This window comes from Oxyura jamaicensis, chromosome 14 (genome assembly GCF_011077185.1).
Source record: "Oxyura jamaicensis isolate SHBP4307 breed ruddy duck chromosome 14, BPBGC_Ojam_1.0, whole genome shotgun sequence".
In the NCBI taxonomy this organism is placed as follows: domain Eukaryota; kingdom Metazoa; phylum Chordata; class Aves; order Anseriformes; family Anatidae; genus Oxyura; species Oxyura jamaicensis.
The window spans coordinates 16,422,089-16,442,728 of NC_048906.1; the positions used below are offsets into that span (position 1 = coordinate 16,422,089).

General features: G+C 38.1%; 1 protein-coding gene across 3 annotated transcripts in view; it reads right to left on the reverse strand.

Moving 5' to 3' along the window:
- The window catches only part of GRIN2A (glutamate ionotropic receptor NMDA type subunit 2A), a 187,525-nt gene that overhangs the window by 20,608 nt on the left and 146,277 nt on the right, over nt 1-20,640 (reverse strand). For all 3 annotated transcript variants that reach the window (XM_035339397.1, XM_035339396.1, XM_035339395.1), the window contains exons 10-11: nt 19,469-19,629; nt 2,127-2,314 (exon numbers count right to left, since the gene is read on the reverse strand). In XM_035339397.1, coding sequence (XP_035195288.1) covers nt 2,127-2,314; nt 19,469-19,629 — 349 coding nt within the window. The remainder of the gene's footprint in view (nt 1-2,126; nt 2,315-19,468; nt 19,630-20,640) is intronic.

Consider the following 20,640-nt stretch of genomic DNA (forward strand, 5'->3'; position numbering starts at 1 on the left):
CTACTAAAATAGGACTAGAGAGATAAGCATTATATATATAACTTCACAGGTCAAAGCATAAATACATGATAAGATTTTTCCCTCTTCCTTCCCTTCCATTTTCACCCTGATATTAAAGGACAACATGATACATATAAATGCAGTACCTTTGGTATTTTGAGGACCTTTTTCTTGAACAGGTTCAAATAATTTCCCTTCTATTTCATTTATTTTCTTTCCCTGGAAATTCATTTGTTTTTGTTGGATGAGAAAGTATCATAAATAATGAAAGAGCAAGCAGGAAGAAAATGCAAGATGAAAGGAACGAAAACCTCAGTGATGCTCTAGCAAAATCTAAAGGCATCAGCCCATGGCCAAGAAAGACCTCAGATCCTTTCAGGATGTACCAGTCTTTTTCTCCTTTAGTCTGGGACAAATAATTCTATTTCTCTGATGCTGTTTCCCTACGTAAAATGGGTCAGAATTACAGCATCTAATATTTCTTAATACTATTACAAAAATAGAAAAATATTCTATTCACACAATATTCACAAATAATAAAGCAAAGGTTTTAGCCGATTACTTCCAACTGTTTTAAAGAATATCATTACTTGAAACCTAGTCACTGTGGGTCATATATATTCATTACTTAGCAAAGGAAGAAAAGATTCTTCCATAAACCTCTTGAAATAAAACAGATTAATAATGGTGACACTAACATCTCTCCATGTTACCCAGAAAAAATCAGTCATGACTATTATGTCTCTTCCAGATGTCATTTAGTATTATAATGGAAATAAAATCCAAGTCCTGGAACACTAACACATTCAGTGTTGTTAGTTGTTGTTGATTTTTTTTGCTGTTGTTTTGTTTTGTTTGTTTGTTTTGATGGAACAGGAGGCTACTATGCTAAGGTCTTGCATACAGCTGTTTAAAACTGTCCTATTATAGAAAAAAATACCATTCTTATCCTCTATGACATGCTGTTAGTGACCATAAGTGCATATCTCTTTTACAGTGAAGGCCTCTCTTTCACTGACAAAGAAATGGAAAGTTAATACATGTATCTATGTAAAAGAATCAAAATCATCATGTAACACACGCCATATTCTGATCTGGAGGATTTTAGTCAGTCATTACAGAATACAGAAATTTTGTTAGCTATCACATTTTTATTCACATGTACATGTGAAAGATTTGAATTTTCACTGAGGCATAGAAATATTTCAACAGTCAAAATGTGCTCCGAAAGCCCTACGTGGAGAACAAGCCATTATTACTCTCTACAAACATATCAAAGATGTACAGTATTTTTTATTTTTTTTCCAGTACAGCAGAAGTGCCAAGAGGGCCTGTGCATCTTCTGGTTTTGTGTTAGAATGACAAACAGCTGGTTTGAAATCCAATAAAACCAGTCAGCCTGCTATAATTCCTACACATGCTTATACTAGGAGGTAATTAACCCATCCTAATTAGGGACCCTTCACACCAGTTCAGAACTGAGTTAAATACTTCTAAGTTGCAGAACAGAGAGAGACTAGCTCCTCCTCTACTCTCAACTTTCATTTGTTGTATTGCAAACAAAAAATTTGCAGTCTTTTCTCTTCTTACCACAAGGAAAACCTCAAAGACCTTGTCAATGAGGAAAAAACTGACATGAATCCCTCTACCTACAAGTTAGGCATGGATGAGCTAACTTGGTCATTCTGAAAGATAACCTGTCTGTTAAGAAAAACTCCTCAGGAACAGCTCATTAAAAAAAAAAAAAAAGAAAGAAAGAAAAAAAAAATAGTTTTAAAAAAGTAAAGAAAATAAATGAATTTAGAAAAATAAATTTAGAAATGCTCTTTAACATTATTTTATAATGTATCTGGAAACACTTTCTGAAAACAGATGTAAGTGTTCATGGCAGTAGAATGAATTATAACAGTGTGGAATTGAATTCTTAGCATCAAGACATAATTTTACTCATTTGTTTGTGTTTTTTTGTTGTTGTTGTTTGTTGTTTTTTTTAAAAAAAGAACAAAACACAAAAACAACACAAAACAACAACAAAGAGAACAGCAGTAAAAGGCCCGCAGCCTGAATTAACAGTGCATATATAAGACAAAAAAAAAAAAAAAAAAGGAAAAAAGATTGGTTCCTACCATCACCAACAAATTGAAGGAGGGCTAGATCAATTTGTCTCTTCCAAGGTGATCCTTTCTGAAGTGCTATTCCATAGCCCGTAGTGGCAAAGATGTATCCACTGCCTATTGTGACAAGTTTGCAGCCTTCATCTCTTCCAGCCTTGTAATTCAGCACTGCTGCATCATAGATGAAAGCATCCAGCTTCCTGAAATAAAAGAAAACATTTTACAAACCAAATCATAGGGACAGCTGTTGTCAGACTTCTTTTGTCCTTGATGTTAGGACCCTGTTGAATATCATATGGATTCCTTGATATCATTAATTACATATCCTGTTCTGCTGTATCTAAAATTAACAAAAGGCATCTATTTTAGTGAGGGGAAAGTAGGACGCATAGTTTTGCTTTTCTATTTTAAGGGATGTTGTTAAAAAATACTGAGAGCAGGAGAAATGAAGCTACAGAATGTCTTACCCTGTTATCTTTGTATCTCAAAATAGATAATAAATATATTGAGATGCAAAATGGTGTCCAAACACAACAGAAATGATGACAGAGAATTTAGAATCAAAATAATAAGAACCAATTCATTTATTTAAAATACTGAGTAAGACTGAAAACGTGACTTCAACAGTTTTTCCTACACACAATTATTGTTACATCTTTTTCCAAAAATAGACAATAAGGTGGAAGTCCTTCTTACAATGAAGGAATGCATTGGAACATATCTGACACAGCTATGAAATTAAACTTTAAAATTATAGAAAATATTTGTTTATGATTTGCCGTTCCAAACATATTATTTGTGTACCTGGAACAGAGAAGGAATAAAGGGACTTATGGAAAATGTCAAGTCTTACAGCCCACCTCTCTAAAGAACGTAAGAATGGGACAAACCCATTCTCCAAGATATACAGGGAACAAAACAAAATAAAGGAAAACAGAAAATCGACATGGAAAGGAAAGGAGGCGGTGTTCTTTGGGGATAGCATTAAGGAGCACTACAAAGCAAGGGTTAGACAAGAGAAATGCATGGATGTTTCACAAATGAAGCCAGTGCACATACATGAAGACGCCATTTGGAAAGACAATCACTTGCCAACAGAAACCTCAATCATAGAAGACATTTTGATACCTACAGAAATTCATATGCACTCTTTAAAAGGGGAAAGATAAAACAGGTATGTTTTATATTAGGTACCTTAATATGTAGCCAAAACATTTAAGATTTGTACCACTTGCACAAGACCAACAGAATACAGAGGCAACAGGAAAAAAAAATAACGTCTCTGCTCAAAACCCACCTAAATGATACACTAAATCAAAGTTATTACTCCCCAGTAACACCCTCTTCCTTTTCAACATCTTGGCCCATTCCTTAGGAGTCAGGGGAATGGGCAGGAAACAGTGGCACACCTGGCTTCACGGCTGGGGGTAGGAGGGCTCTTCTCCCATCCACCCCTCCTGGCACTGCAGCTGCTGGGCACAGCTGCACTGCTCTGCCTCTGAAGAGCCACAGCACATTACTGTGGAGCACTGCTGAAATTTTCTGAAGGGATGCAAATGACAGAGGCTGGCAAAACACTGTTCATAAACAGCTGGGACCTGTCTTCATGGGAAGGGAATTGTAAAAATAAATTTACATTGGCACTAACAGGTACAAGGGCATCAGCTTCAGTTCTGTAAGAGTGTAGTATGTCCCAGTAGTGAATTCAGTTGCCGTTGAAGTTTTGGAGTCACACTTGCCACTATCTTAAGTTTTTATTGATAAAGCTTTTCATCTACAGCCGCAGAACGGAGCAATACCTAGGCTTCTCAGATTTTGGCTACTGACAGAGGAAAACAATCTTTCATGCACAACATAATCTGATGTTTGTTCTTAAATATTTAATCAACAGATTCATACAGAATCCTAACTCTTACAGAACTCTAGATCAGATAGCAACTTTGGCACTGAAGAAAACACCCTATCCATCTTATGGTAAACCAAGGAAATACCAGAGGTGACTGAGGTTGTTGGATACTGTCTGCTGTGATGAGAAAGTGAAGAGTTTCTCTCACTTCTTACTGCACTTTATTGTGTCCCTTCAAGGATATTTCCCCCAACAGTCACCATCCATGTCATCAAAACAGAATTTAGTGAAGTAGTTACTTTAGAGAAACTACACATGGCTCAATGCAATCACCAGAAGAAATAAATGGGCCAACATTTTCTTTGTTTTTCTACTCTTCCCTAAAACTCGGTGCAATCCTCAGTTTAAAAGTCAGTTTAGCTCCATTAACTCTAAAAAACTTACCATCTCCTTCCTTTAAATGAATGGATTAATACGGAGAAAACAATTGTTAAACATATGGAAGATGTGTCACAACTTCAGTCTGGAAATGAGGTATGGCTTCCTAGCACTGAGGGGAGCTAAACTGGGCCCAGCTGGCCTGCTGGGGCAGAGGTGTGCTCAACACAAGGCCAGACAGTTCTTTGGGCAGGCACACAAGGGAAAGAAAAAAAAATGTTGCCATACTCTCAAGATACTTGTAACAATTCTGATCTACGGCAGGCAAGTACCATAATCAATATACTCCAATCTCATGCTTTCAGCCCTCTGCAGTTATTTGTGGGGAAAGAAGGATACTTCCCTGCTGGGTGGATGCCTTTGGATCAGGCAAAGTACTGGAAGGTGGTGGGTGCCGTCACTGCTGCAACAAGCCAAGCTAAATTAAAATACACTCTGGAGCTTGTCATCTGTTTATTCTGGGATTTATTGTGTGGTTTTATTTTTTTATTTCCTTTTCAGTGTAAGCATGTAAAATGCATGCTGGTAAACATGGAGAAAATATAGAGAGACAGCTCTTCTTCTGTCAAAAGAGACTCAGAACTACAGAGGAAAGAGGTTTCTTTGCTAATGACTTCAGGGCAAAAGCCTTGTGCTACCTTCAAAATGACACTCTGTATACACAGCTTGCCTCAGCTGTTCAGCACTCTACCAGCACCTTGGGAAGAAAGTCAAGGCACAGTCATAGTTTCACTCACTTACTGTGGACCCTCCCCAGCTTCTCAGCAGAGCTTGATGTCAGCTGCACAGCAAAGTCAGGTGCACAGCAAAGAACGGAGGTTCTGAAATCACAGGCAGCTTTACTTTGAGGAGCTTTCTCTCTCTACTATGTCTAGAAGGTCACAACAAATCTTATTACGCAAACCAATTTATAAACATGAGGCGCTTTCCTGACAGGAGTTGAGGGCTGAAGGGTTCTGCACTGCTGCCCAATGACTGAACTGTAAATCAAAAAGTTGATTGCCCCAAAAAAAGTCTTGTTTTCTACAAATACAAGCTCATATTCAGAGTATATTTTCTCCATTTCCAATATAAATCTTATAACCTCTCAAGGCTTAATTATCTATTCACCATGTCCTGATTACAGAAGCACTTTTCCTTGCAAAGCAAAGCTTCGGAACGCAATGTACCCCTGGAGTGTGGGTAGGGAGTAAGCCAAAAATGAAACTCTCAGATATTAGGGCAAACAAATCTTCCATCATTAGAAGGTGGATTTCCCGACATACTGAATTTTCAAGAACTTTCAAACAATTTTAAACATTCCTCAAGAAGAGTTTATGAAAACTGAAAGAACCAAATCTAGGCAAGTCCAAAAATTTGAACCTTTCCCTTCCTTACAAGCACTGGAAAGCCTCAGCATCCTCATTCTTGTGGCAGCAAAATGCAGTTGAAAGCTGAGAAACTTTCAAATGGCCTGAGTGTCAATCACTCTGCTAAGTCACATAGCCTCTGAGTAACAGCTTACATGCTTAGAGTACAGCAACCCACATCAGGAAAGGCTCACAGCCTCTCGCAAACCTTAGTCTCATAAAGATGAATCAACTAAACCTGCTGCTTCAGTTCAGCCACTTCAGAGGGTGAAAAGCTTTGTCACATTGTGTAGGTTTAAATAAACTGCCAAGAATTAGAAGAAAGATAGGAGGGAGCTATAGAAACTGGAATGCAGCAAGAACCAAGATTTATAGATACCAGGTACTGGCCAAACATGCCAGGAATCTTTGATGAATGTAGAGGAACAGGATTACAGTATTATGACTCATCTGAGCAACTGGCAGGTTTGTAAACTTCCTCTGAACTACTGCAACAATCCCAGGTAGGAGAGAAAATACATATCCTGAAACATTTATGTAAGAGAGTCTACAAAGGTGAGTGTCCATTACCTAGCAAACACAGAGATTCCTGGGTGGTGGGGAGAATTTTAGCTCATACAGCATAGGCTAACAGCAGGTGTTATAAAATTATGATTTGGAATAGTTCTAAAATAAGCAAAAACATTACTGAATGCAATAATTTGAAGTGGGTGATCTGTGAAAAACAAATGTGGACAGTCTTGTACACAAACATTTATAGGACCACATGAAATATAAGAGTTGAAAAATCATTCTCTAAAGTGCTGCAGCACACACACAAAAAATAAATAAAAATAAAAATATCCCATTTAAAGAAAATGAAATTTAGATGAGGAAAAGGTACAGAAGAGTAATTTCTGAAAAGATGAAAACACTTTCCCAATGTAACAGTGATTTTCCTTATCTTCAGTATTAGCACATACTTTTCACAAAATTCGCATGATGGAAATTGAAAAGCAGGATTAGGAAAATGCCCCTTTATTAGTCACGGTTTCTTCCTCAAAAACAAAAGGATAGTGCATTTGGAAAATGTTTCTTTCCTTCCTTAACCAGCTACATGATCCTTCAGGGATTTTGTTTGTTGTGATGGAAAGAGGGAATAATCAAAAATGACAATCTGCTTAGTAGTTCTGGAAACACAAAGCAGTAATCCAGCTCACAAGAAATCAACTTCTTCCAATTACTTTGTGTCCTACTACGGCCTGTGGTGAAGTATTCAGAAAATGAGAGGGATGCTTTTATGCAGTTCTGTTTATTCGCATTATTTTCCTTTATCATCAGTCACTGAACTCTATGGAACAAATAATATTGTGTTTCCATTCAGGATCAGAGAAACTGGATTATGACTGAAGTCACCTTCCAGTTTTCAACTAGAGCAGTAAAACCACACATACAATATCTACAGCAGAATTAATTTCTCGCTGAAGTGGGCAGCATTCGATGATGAACAGTGTTCATCTGTCAGATCTACAACATTAACTTTGCAATCAGTTTCTTTTCTTACTCACATTTCTTTATGTTTTCTGACACCCCAAATATGTTATTTCATGATCACACAAAAGCTGTGTATTTGTTACTAACACAGATTTGACTTACACAGAACTAGAATGCATAGAATTTACAAATTGCACCATCACAGCGATTTGCTTGCACTGCATTTTGCTGCAAACAGCTCTATCTCATTGATTTTTCTACATTATTTTTGATGGAGAGTACCTTTTAAACCAAACATGCACTTCCTGGTTGCAATATGTGATGGATTTACAGATTTGTTTTGCTGTTGATGTTGTTGTTTTGTTTTTGTCAGATCCACCAAAGAGATAAAAGAAAGAACGACAAGAGTGCACAGTGAGAGACACAACCTCATCTGTGTCTCTCTAAAAATGTGTCCGGGAGTCTAATGCCAAAAGGTCACTAGAGAGTGATGCAGTAATCAAAGCAATGAACACCGCTCTAAACACGAGGCTTCAATAAAAGTGCTCTAGCATGACACTTAGGCTCACCAGGCTGAACATCCGCAGCTCTCTCTGCCTTATTCCAGGCTATCTGATGGCACTTCATTACCAGCAGTGGTTCTTGAATATATTCAAGTAGGTCCACACAAATCTTAAATTAACATATACTGGGTGGATTCTTTGACATCGTGACATTACCAATTCATTAGGGGCTAACTTAATGACCACACCCCGGCCACAACACAGGTTAGCAAAGTTCAACCCACCTAAATGATGAACTCATTAGCAGGGAGTGGATCTCTCCCCTTCCAACTTCTCTCCCAGCTCAAACTGTCCTCACTTCACAGAATCACAGAGTAGTCTAGGTTGGAAGAGACCTCCAAGATCACCGAGTCCAACCTCTGACCTAACACTAACAAATCTTCCACTAAACCATATCACTAAGCTCTACATCTAAACCTCTTTTAAAGACCTCCAGGGATGGTGACTCAACCACTTCCCTGGGCAGCCTATTCCAGTGACTAACAACCCTTTCAGTAAAGAAGTTCTTCCTAATATCCAACCTAAACCTGCCCTGGCGCAACTTTCGCCCATTCCCCCTCGTCCTGTCACCAGGCACGTGGGAGAATAGACCAACCCCCACCTCGCTACAGCCTCCCTTCAGGTACCTGTACTTCAAACTTCAAACAGAAAATGCAGGCGCAAAACTTGAAAGGCACAAAGATCTGACAGACATTATCACCATCCTGCAAAACCTGAGAGATTGTGAAGGCTTCACCTCACCTGTCAGGCCCATCTTAGGCTGCTGGAGGAGCTGCTGTGACCTTCCTGTCTGACTTGCCTGTAGTTACCTGAGCACACATATTCAGCCCCTCCTTCACTCACAGGAGTTCACAGTCCCCACCCCTCCATGCACCCCCCTTCCCAGTCCCGGTAGTATTTGCCTTAGTGACAAAATGATGGAAAATGTTGCGTGCCTTTATGATTACTTTTAGCAGTGGAATAGTGTCCCATTTCAGGTTGCAGAAGCCAAGCAATGAAGTACTTGTAAAGCATCAGTTTATCAAAACACAAAATTTGAAAAGTCAAGTAGGGGGAATATATTTTTAGATTAAAGGTTTTGTCCCAGTTACAATAGCATAATGAATGATGAATTCAGCACATTTCACCAAGCACCTGATCTGTTTCCCCAATCAAATGAGCATTAAAACTTAGAATAGCTTCCACTCACAAGAAGAGCAGTTAGATGGGATATAGTTACTTTCACCTGCTCATTTTATCTCCAGGTTCTTTTTAATATTTAAAATCACTAGGCCGATAACTACATATCTAAATCTAACTACAATCTAAAATAATAATAATGATGATGATGATGATAACGTTGAAAAAAGGAATAATCTTTTAAAAAATATACCAGAAGAGCACACTACAAATCATTTTTTCCTAGAGGCAACTTGTTATGGAAAAGCTCAAAAGAACATTTATCTGAACGGCCATGAAGAAAGCCCTGATAATGTGGCCCAGCTTTACAGGACATGATGATGTCTGCTTCTGTTTATAGATTACTTGAAAATATTGAGGTATGACCCTCCCCAGACATTTCAGTGAGTGCTTTGTCAGATCCCAATAACCACCTAAATTGTAATTTTCATCTAAACCTGTAAAAAACAACCTCCCCCCAGAGTCCCCTGGAACAGCACATAAAGTCCTACACAGTCCATTATTTATTTAGACTTTTCAATACATGAAAGAAATACAAGGATGTAAGAACAACTATATTTCCTGAAAGGCTGGCAAGTGATGGGGAAACAGGGATCAGCCGTGAGAAAAACTGATGCCAGAAAATCCTGCCATGAATGGAAATGCCACAGGGCATCCTTGTCACCATGCTACCAGCTTGGTGGCACTTTGTAGTACAAACCTTGCACTCAGCTCGCTTCAGCAGTAACACCAGCAAGAAGCAGGAAAGCTGTGCTGGTTCAGGCACACGTTTCTTTTAAGGTATGAGATGTCAGAATTGATCCTTGAGTGAACAGATCCCCAGGGGGAAAAAAAATACACCACCACCACCACGAAAAACATGCCTATGGAAGGGCAGTCTTAAATGTCTTCATATCTCCACAGTCTTTCAGCACAAATAGTAGTTGCCCAGTTGCAAATCAGCTTTCCAATTCCTATTTTCAGTGTCTACGGTTATAAGTTCACTTCAGAATCCTTTCACCCAGTGTAATAGCAAAACAAATATTAGAATGAATACTGAAATTGATATTAGAATGAAGTCCAAAAGAAAGCAGCATAATGTAAATTGAAATTAAACTACCCCAGCCATCCGATGCCAAACTAAATGAAGCTATTGATTTCAGAAGTTGACTGACCCCAGCCAACCAGGAGAGAAGACTGTTTAGCAGAGAGTTTTTTTATAGAATGTCAGGAAGGAGATCATTATTCACATTATTAGCTTCTTCAGACGGTTTTAAGGAAAACGTATTTGTACAATAACTTAGTACTTACTGACAAAATTGGTAGGGATAAATAGACATTCTGGAGCATAGCAAACATCTTGCTCTCCCAGGTAGTTATGGATCTTTACTCAGGGCTGTTTGACTTGCAACTTTGCCCAGTTTGACTTGCCCAGAGATATATACAGTTAGGAATACTTATACATGGGCAGTAGATCTTCATTGGCTTAGATTTAGGTCCCAGTAATCTCTGACATAAGCAAACAATAAATGTTTCAGAAGGAATAAAAGAAACAAGACGTGTGGATGCCATTTTCTCTATCTTCTTGGCTTCAGATGAATGGATATTTTATGAGCTAGAGATTGTATTAAATCCCCCAATATGTTTAACAGCTGCCAAATAATTCACCTTCCACCAATTTCTTCAGTTTCTTTCTGAGCTTGTTTAAATATTGGTTTTCTCAACACCTGATCTCCAGAACTATGCCAGTTTAACTCAGCTAATTCAGCATAATGTCAGTCACCACTGAACTTGAAAAATCTGGTGCCAAACAGGAAGGAGGAAAGAAAGAGAAGAGAGAACGAAAGGGGAGAGCAAGAGAAGGACAGTCCAATGTTCACTTTTACTTAAATCAAAACATCTAACATAGTCAACAGTTGTGATTATTTTAACTTGTTGCCATTAAAGGCTTCTACATAATTACAATTTCTGAAAGTATTTTAGATCTCTATTTCTAGTCTATCTACAAAGCAGAAAGCATGGAGGCATAAAACATGATACTCTGTATATATTTAAGGCAAAAGTTGCCTGCATTTCAGATCACAGAATTGAATCACAGAATTGAAGGGGTTGGAAGAGACCTCGAAAGATCGTCAGGTCCAACCCCCCGCCAAAGCAGGTTTCTTAGAGCAGGTTGCCCAGGTAGGCGTCCAGAGGGGCCTTGAATATCTCCAGAGAAGGAGACTCCACAACCTCCCTGGGCAGCCTGTTCCAGTGCTCCATCACCCTCACCGTGAAGAAGTTCTTTCACATGTCGGTGCGGAACTTCGTGTGCTCTATCTTGCGGTCATTGCTCCTTGTCCAGTCCCCATAAACCACTGAAAAGAGGTTGGCCAAATCCCTCTGTCTCCCACACCTCACGTATTGATACACATTGATGAGATCCCCTCTCAGTCTTCTTTTCTCCAGGCTGAAAAGACCCAGGTCTCTCAGCCTGTCTTCACAGGGAAGATTCTCCAGGCCCCGTATCATCTTTGTGACCCTCCATTGGACTAGAGATGTAGTCTAGCTTGGTTTTGTGTTTTATTTGACTGAGAAAATTAAAGTTCAATTCATTTTTTTTCTTAGAAGGAATTCCCATGTTTCTGTCTCACAACTCTACTGACATTTTTTTTAATTATTAATATTTTGTTTTTCAGACAAGCTGCAGAAATAGATACTTCTTTTCCAAAAATGTCAAAAAGTTATAATAAAATGGTCTAGGGGATGGCTTTGTATAAGAATAGAGCTATCCAGAAGCTAGTTATATTAGTTCTCTAAGCTATTTTATATTCATGACCATTAGATGTAAGTACCATTGACAGAGAATTATCTGAGGTATTAATTTCCCATCTTATTCTACACATTCACATTTGGTTTTATCACATCTTTAAAGGAATGATCACTTGGCACAATAATTTGGTCATTCAGGGACTGACAAAAGTCTCTTTAAGGAATATCCTATAGATCTGATGAAAATATAGACAGTCATTTTCTCTTTAATGAAACAATATTTAGAGATTCAAATTGGATTCATCACTCAATACATTGCTAAAAAATAAAATAAAATAAAGCTAAAGAGCTAATTCCTGAAATAGGAATATTTATATTTTTTGTCATAATAAGAACAGATCAATGAATATATTTTTCCAAATAAACAAGTTTCAGTTTTGGTAATTTAAACCAGTGAATTCTGAGTATCCCAAATGGCTAATCTCTAAGGCTTTCAGTCCTTGAAAGACACTTTTTTTGAAAGAGGAGAACCGCACTCCTTCTTCATTAACATCAGCACATACTTCAATGTCAGATTGTGGTTTCAGTAGTATCTTAAAAATGTGATTGGAGCAAGGATCACCTATCTGAATACTGGTTATTTCAGATGATGTACTGCATTTTTTAATCCTGTTTTCAAAGCTTTTGGAAAGCATAAAACCTAAGCAGGCTCAGAATAGACAGATTTCATGAGTAGGCCACAAAAAGGCAAGAAAACATCATTCTTAGAAAAAGAGCTGAATATTAAGGGTTTCATACATTATTTTAAAGTTCATTTGCATAAACTTGTGCCTCTGGCAAAGCCATCTCCACCAGTTTCTCTTTTCATGTATTGTAACAGGCATCCAGAAGGGTTGCAAGCAATAAATTATTACAGACTACAGATATCTCATGCTGTCCACTGACCTTTCTCTTCCTCCCTCAAAGTCAACCACCTTAGGTAGTTTCTCCAAAATATGCTAAAACAATTCCTATATGTATTGTAATATTAAAAGTTAAAAAAAAGGGTGAATAGTCTCAATTACAAATATTGCGAGGTGTTGTCAATCAGAAACAGTCAGAAAATATTGAATACTAGATTAAAAGTTTAAAAATGTATGTCCGCTGAACGCTTCTTTGAGTTCCAGTTGCAAGCTGTTATTATCTGCCCACAAGAATGATGATCTTGTGCTTTTTATGTAAAATTTAAAGATATATTTTTTCTCTCAAACAGGCAATTTATGTCATAGCTTTACTGCTCATTTTAGGTGAAAAGGTATGAGCTACAGAAAGAATAAAGACTAGAAACTTTTCCTTTGTTAAAAATTTTGATGAATTTTTTTCTGCAAAATAAATTGAGAACAATGGTAAAAATGGGTTTGCATCCAAGTGAAGAAGTCAGCTGGCTGTCCAAAAGACAAGCTTTTTGTTTGTTTGTTTTTGTTTTTATTTTAGGCACACTACCATGTTAATTGACAGACCTAATGAACAGAAGGACTTGCTGGGCATAATCTGAATTGTGTTCCAGCTGACAGAAATTGAGATGTTTGCCTCCTGGTTGTGCCTGTAACACACTGCAGAAGCTGCCAGCAGAGCCTCTGACCAGTCTATATCTGCTCAGCAAATAATGGGATGTGCAAAGCTGTGAATTGGACATGATTATAAGCATTGTAAACACAACAAAAAACCAATTCAGGCCAATATACTTAGAGACTGAGGGTTAAAAGGGCATCAGAGCCTTCTGGGGTTTTCTCTTGTGCTTTCCCTGTTCAGTACTATTGCATGCTTTAAAATAATAAAAACTTTTTATTGTTTTCAGATGGAAGAGTGTCTGTGGGGCAGGGGGAATAACTTCCACACAGTTCCGTTAGCCTCTTTCAGGTGTTTCATCTAACACCATTATCTGTCATTAAAAATGTTGAGGAGTAGACTGGTCACCTCTTCCTATCAAAGTAACTGACAGCTACAGGTCAATAGCATATTCTCAGGACAGTTCAAATTTGATAAACCACTGCCATACCTGTCCAGTGTCTGGCAGAAAGGCTGTCACCATGGCATTCATTCCAAGCAGCTTCATATTTCTGCCAGTATGCCACAGACAAGGAGGGAATAAGACACTAACCTTGATGTGTATAAACTACCAAATATTGCAGTCATTAACAGGAAGGCAGATGGAATCCCAAATAAACTTCAGCATCAAATCCTTGAGTTTATAGTCACAGCTGTGGCTGCAAATAAAAACTGAAAAACGTTCATGGTAGCAAAAGGATCTGCAGCTGTATAGCAAGGGATTGCTTGCCTGTGGAACACAAGGGATTCATTTCTGGAGTTTCCTTGAAACAAGCTCTATTGACAGCTTTTTGTAATGAAACTGAAATAAAGTCCTCACATCAATATGCTGCCAGAAAACAGCATCAACTAGAGAGGCCATCTCTTTTCTTGAAAAAAAGATACTCACTGTGATGCTAGGCTGTGTTCTCCCTATCTGGGAAAATTAAGGAAGTAAATAAATAAAAAAAAATAGATGGATTCATCAGTGATGAGGAATAGGAAAGTGAAAGCTTCCCATATTATCTATATAGTTGGAAAAGAAAGTCCCAATGAATTTTTCTCTTTTCAGCCATTAGCAGTTAAATTCCAGACAATACACCACTGCAGCTGTGCTGGGGCAAGGCTGAGAACTTTCAGTGCAGGTCCAGTCTATTGCCATTGCATTTTCTTTACAGTTTTACATGGCAGCAGAACACTCATACATGGAGAAATGCTACATGCAAACACAACTCCAAGCTGATACAACCCACGCCAAAGCATTATAACAAATAAGGTTGTTTTCCTTGGAAAAGGACAGCATTATCTATCTATAACCTCATCCGGAAAAGGCTGGAAAAATACAGCAAGGCAAATGAAAACAAACACATCCAATCAGCCACTGTAAAAACAACATGGTTATGAATTCAAATAATTATTTTCTCTTCAAGAAATAAAATCAGTGATAATTGTTACTACTCTGCAGAGGATTCATGAAGGATAGTTTGATTAAACACAGCATGGACAGAAATACTTCTAGTGCATTTTTAGAACTTTATATTATCAAGAAACATCTGAAAATGACAAAGAAGCCGCCATGACTCTAACAGAGATGGACTTCTCCCACGAAGAAGACATTGGCTAACACACTTCACTGTCTGGATAACACTCAGAAAAACAACTGCTGTTTTGATTTTCATTGAAGAAAAGGAAGAAAAACCTGAGGAAAATTCCTGAACTTCTGTCTAGAGAGCAATCTGAAGCTTTACAGGTAGACATGTGGTTCAGCTGCCCCCTTAGGTGCATGAAGTTTGGAAAAAAAAACACCAGTACATTTTTGGCAAGCTTGTAAAACTGTGACTACTTTCACTACTGAATGTTGTTGAATTTTTGATTTTACTGTTTTGAAAAAAATATTAAGCAGTGCTCCAATAGCAACATGCATGAATTTTGCTCCTTTTCAACAGGCACGGGTGGAAATTGCTAGTTTTAATTAATAAAGGGAATACAAAAAGGTCTTTGTTTTGTTCAAACAATGTTTCGTCAGCTTTCTGAGAAATGAATCTCTGCCTCACAGGACTGAGACCCTATTGACAAGAGGTAGATATTACTGAGACTTTACTTTATTACTGAGATTTTTTAGTGTTGTCAGAATCAAAGATTGATTTTTTACCAAACGAAGGAAAAAAGCCAATACAACTGATAAATTTGCCTCCACTACTGATAGCAACAAGTCTTCACGGGTACATTGCAATGAACCAGGGACTTCACCTGCAGGAGGAGGTTTAACGTCTATGTCAGCCTAAAGCACAAATCGTCTTTCCCTTTGAGTTTGCAGTATTTCCCAGTCAATTCTTTCTGAGAATGATGCTTTCCATGTAAGCTGATTTTGAAACACAGTGCATTTACTCTGTTAATGATGCAAACAGAAAGGGTCTTGGCATTTTATTCAAGGCTTCCTTGACACAATAATGTGCACATGTTCATCTCTGCATGTACTGCAATCCTCCAACAACAGAACCCATCTAACCCCTAAACCATACATGTTTCATACACATTCCGATTCATATATCTGCCCCTGGGTTTTTCCTGGCCGTATTAGTGACTTGACTCAGACAGCCGAGTGCTCACTTCTTGTGAGAAGGCAAGAAAACAACCTTCTTTTTTTTTTTTTTCTTCCCAAAACAGATAAAGAGACATGTGCATGTCTCCGACAATATTTATATATATAACTTACAGAAATCTGTGCACTTGAAGCATTATGTTTGTGTCTCCTTCCTTCTTTCTCCATCCAGTTAAATTAAATGACCTTACATATCAAACATGATGGTCTCAAAGAACAAAATATTCCCAACACATCCCAAGAGACTAACACTAATTAATCTAGAAACTTAAGAGTTTGAGAAACAGCAAAACCAGACTGAACTGTGAGAAGCACCCACTTAAAAGCTTGACTTTATTTAGATCAGATGCCATATGGGCAGTATTATTCAGACTCTAAGTATTGCCTGATTGCTGGTATTTTTGCTACACCCTAAAACTGGAATCAAACACTGTATATAAGGAGTCAAATGTGACTAAATCTTACATCTTGAATTAAGTGAAAGTAGTTTTAAAAGTGATATTCAAAATACACACAGGTTATATAAAAATTCTTCACGAGAAACACAGGCACTGTTTATTTTGACTGGCAGCAGAAATATCCACGAGGCAATCTTTGCAAGTCCTTACCAGGACTACGAGATGAAGAAGAAAGTAGAAATGATATATTTGCTGGGAGGCAGAAACAGTTTGTGGAAGTAAAGATATGTCATTCTCAGAAAAGCAGTAGCAACATAGGCTCCACGGGGCACAAGGGCACGGGGCACCCACGGGCTCAAGTGAAATAGGGAAGGTGACAGCTTGATCTATTCTAGAGAAGGATGAGAGGGCAAACTTCATATGAAAGCATGAAAATATCTGCAATCTGGTCAAAAAATCATGATGGAGAAAGGAAGAAGATGGAAGGATCCTACAGATGAGAAAACAGTTATATATACTGAGGAAGAGAAAAAAAAAAAAAAAAAAGGTAGAAAAAATGAAAAATGCTGCTTTTGAAGAATCTAAGATTGGACAAAGAGAACAGGCAAGCAACTGTGATACCCTGACAAACACTTGTTCATGCTTTTATTGTATTTCATACTGAGAATGCAAATTATTACAGTCCCATATTACACAGGCTCATCTCTTTCATTCAGGACACTTTAAGCTTCACAGATGTCTGAGGTGTCAGCCACAGGAGCTGCCTCACATCCTTACCAAATGTCTTCACAAAAAGGAGAAGCTGAGTGGGACAAAGGTGCAAGTGACAGGGGATAACGACACAGGCTGATCGGTTTGGTCACCTAAATGAGATCATCTTTCTAGAGAAACTACTCTGAGTCAAAAAGAAGATACAGTCATGCTGCCTGATCTGTAACTGAGCTTATTGCCCACAATTACCACAGAGATTAGGGCTTTGCACAGTTTTTGCTTGGCAGGAAGTGCAGGGAGAAAATGTGTAAGCCCATTTGACACTACTTTCCTGCTGGAATGTCCAAAAATGTAATCTAAGCAAACTCAAAGTGACAACCCTATCATAGGAAATTTCAGCAGCTGATGGCGTGCTGTTTAATCTTCTTGTAGGTGCTATGGGACAAAATACTAAGGAGTGCAGCAGCATGTAGCAGTTACTTACACTGATGCAGAAAACACCACACATGGCAGCTTATTTGCACCATTTGCTAGAGAAACGTCAGTCAAGAGGAGCAAGGTAGACACTTAAGAGTATTCACACTGGGAAATCACTTAGAAGAAACTCCAGTGGAAACAAAAATCTATTTAAAAATGAATGGTTTATTGCTGTCAAAGGACTACAGCATTTGAGGAAGAGCAGCTGGAAGAGCTGGCACAAGAGCAGCCAGCCTGAGTTTTAGTGAATGTCCTGAATTCCCTTGCAGCCAGGCAGCTCCCTCCTTTTCATGCTAAAGTGTCTGACTTTAGCATGACTTAATTGGCCTTATTTTAAAGCTAACACTAGTTTTTCAGGGTTTCCAGTAGCACATAGCAGATGAAAAGTACAAAGAATATATATCCCCTAAATAAACTATCCACCCAAGCAAGCCCTAGAAATGGCTGAAATTAAGGATAGCTGCCTGTTCAAAAATTCACAGCAGGAAAACAATTCAGCTGAGTATCTACAATGCACAATTTAGCTGTCTCCCAGGAAATACAACTTGCACAGGCTGGCAGGAGCAGGAACTTTGCCTCCAGTTTGGAAGACCTTGGGTGATGTCCAACTCACCTTATGTTACATATCTATCTTAGGATGGGACAAACCCTGCCTGAGAAATGCCGTTTCAGAACACCTTTAGAAATGACAATACAAGGAGTACATGGAGACAGTGGAGAACAAAACTATACAAAGGACAACTTTTTAAGGAAGGGAACCTGGATACTACGGAGAAGTTTGGAGAAGTTCATTTTTTTTATTTTTTCTCAGAAGAAATATGTTACAATCCCCTACACATCTGGAGGAAGGAGAGTTAAAATTTAAAGGACAGGCAGCTCCCACACTATGGACTAAAAGTAACAGCTAATTTAGTATAAGATGACATTTCCTGTTCTCATTGTAAGTAATAGCTGTGCCATCAAACAGCCACTGGAGCTGTTGTACTTAATACACTATTGGTAACTTAGTCTTCTCACTTTAAATAAATAAATAAATAGAATAACAACAAAAACAACAAACAACAAACAAAAAAACACTTATCTGGATAAATTCTTTAATCCACTATTATTAACAGAAATACATGTTATTATCAAGCCTGTTTGTTTAGAAAAGATTACTAAAACCATAATTTATCATACTGATATATAATGATGAAAACAGTCAGTCATATTCAAACTTTTGGACAATTGAAATGAAAAATCTGTCATTTTGATCAACAAGGCAGAATGGGCCAGTTCAGAGAGGGAAAAGGATGGATAGCACTCAAGTCTAAATCTCATACTGTAAGGAAGAAAGACAATAAAATTTGCCAGAATATTTGCCAAGATTGTCAGAAACAGAATTAGGTAACATGCTTGAGAATACCTCATCTCAACAGATTTTATGAAGTTCAAAGTCAAGACTTCGGATCTGACAGCAAGAGGCCATGCCAATTATAAGGGGGGAGAAAATCTAAGAGTGCACCTAAAAGCATGCCAAAAGGATGGGAGGTTGAAAAGAAATCTTAAGTAGTTCACACTGGCCAGACAACAGCTTGTAGTTCACACTGGCCAGCTTGTTTAAGCTTTGTCAGAAATGCACTCTTTGAAAACACATTGCTATGAGAGAGTCCTTCAATGATAAGCAGGGACTATACAAATCATGATCTGTGTTGAGCCCACACCCAAATCCGGGTGCAATTGTATCCCTTTTCATAAAATTGGAATAACAATTCTCTTCTGTGAATCTATCATACATTGGGCATCGAAGCTTCCATACAGTTTTCAAACAGTCATACAAATCACAGGCACTAAATTTCTTTTCTGATATCAGTACAAAGCAATATAAAAGCAAAACAAAACAAAACAAAGCTCCATGGACTACACACCATGCCTGAGATCACTGCTCAGTAAGTATCACAGTAAGAACACTAAGTACAGATCAATTTTTCTCAGTTTCTGCAAAGCAGATAGTATTCTTTAAAACCCACAGAAGAAGCTTACCCAGTTTTCAAGCTGACCAAGGCATCTTCAACTCCTTTCTGATTATACTTTGTCATGTAAAGGTGCATATCAGGGTAGTTGTTTCTGATATTCCTCTCTGTGCTTCCGTTTGGGACCGTTCCAAATCGAAAAGGAGGTGAATAATCATGTGGTCTTTGAAACTAGAGAGAAAAGGGAAAAGTAAAGTTTTTCAGGCCCTCAAAATGGGTATGCATGAAGATGTTAATTAAGGAAGAAATATCTATCAGGGCAACTGTAGGTACAAAAGAAAAAAAAAAAAGTATATGCTGCTTCAAATTTACTCCAGGCAAATAATGCCTGGAGTTAATTGTCAGCTTTATTATAACAGAAAATATCTTCACACTGGTTGAACTACACAGAAACATCTACATCCATATTAAAAACAGCTCAGATTTGCCACTCAATGCAACTTTCTCCTGTGCATTGCAATATGGCAGGACCACAGCATCTGGAGCAGAGAGCTCCTGGAAGATACTGCCCATCTGCCACCGTCTCCCTAGAGAACCCAAACTCTAGACAGACCTGCTGGTATGTAATGATCAAAATAAAACAGTATCTTTGTTGAAATTCATTTCCAACCTTCATCTCAGTTGAGACATGGTGGGTCCGTACAGGCAAAAGGCTCATTTTCACTACTCAACACAGAACCTAACACTGCTCCAGAGGGTGACTGCAGGAGACTGGTGCCCAGGGAGGGAAAGGATGAGGACTAGCTTTCCTTCCACCTCTGTATTTCAGGGGGAAGGACAGTTCTTCTATCTTCCCAGGGGCTCAGCAGTTTCACCACTTGATATGAAAAGTGCTTCTGGAGCTCTCACACCTAGAATCCTAGTCATGGTTTATTCCTACAATTTAAAACTACAAACCAATTGCCTGAGGGCATATAGATTTTAGTCTACAATTTCACCCTCTCTATTGCATCAGCACAGAAAAACAAGCCAGGAAGTATCTCAAAGGGATTAGCAACAGCTCAGGGCACATTCAGGTTTCAGATAGTCTCACACAAACACTTGCTAACGGACCTGAAAAATATATATGTGGCTTTTTGAGATCTCTCATAAAGTACCATGCAACACTTTAAGATCAAGGTAAAATGTTTTTTTAAGGAATGCATTTTAGAATGCCGTTCAAATTAGAGGAACTGTTGGCTA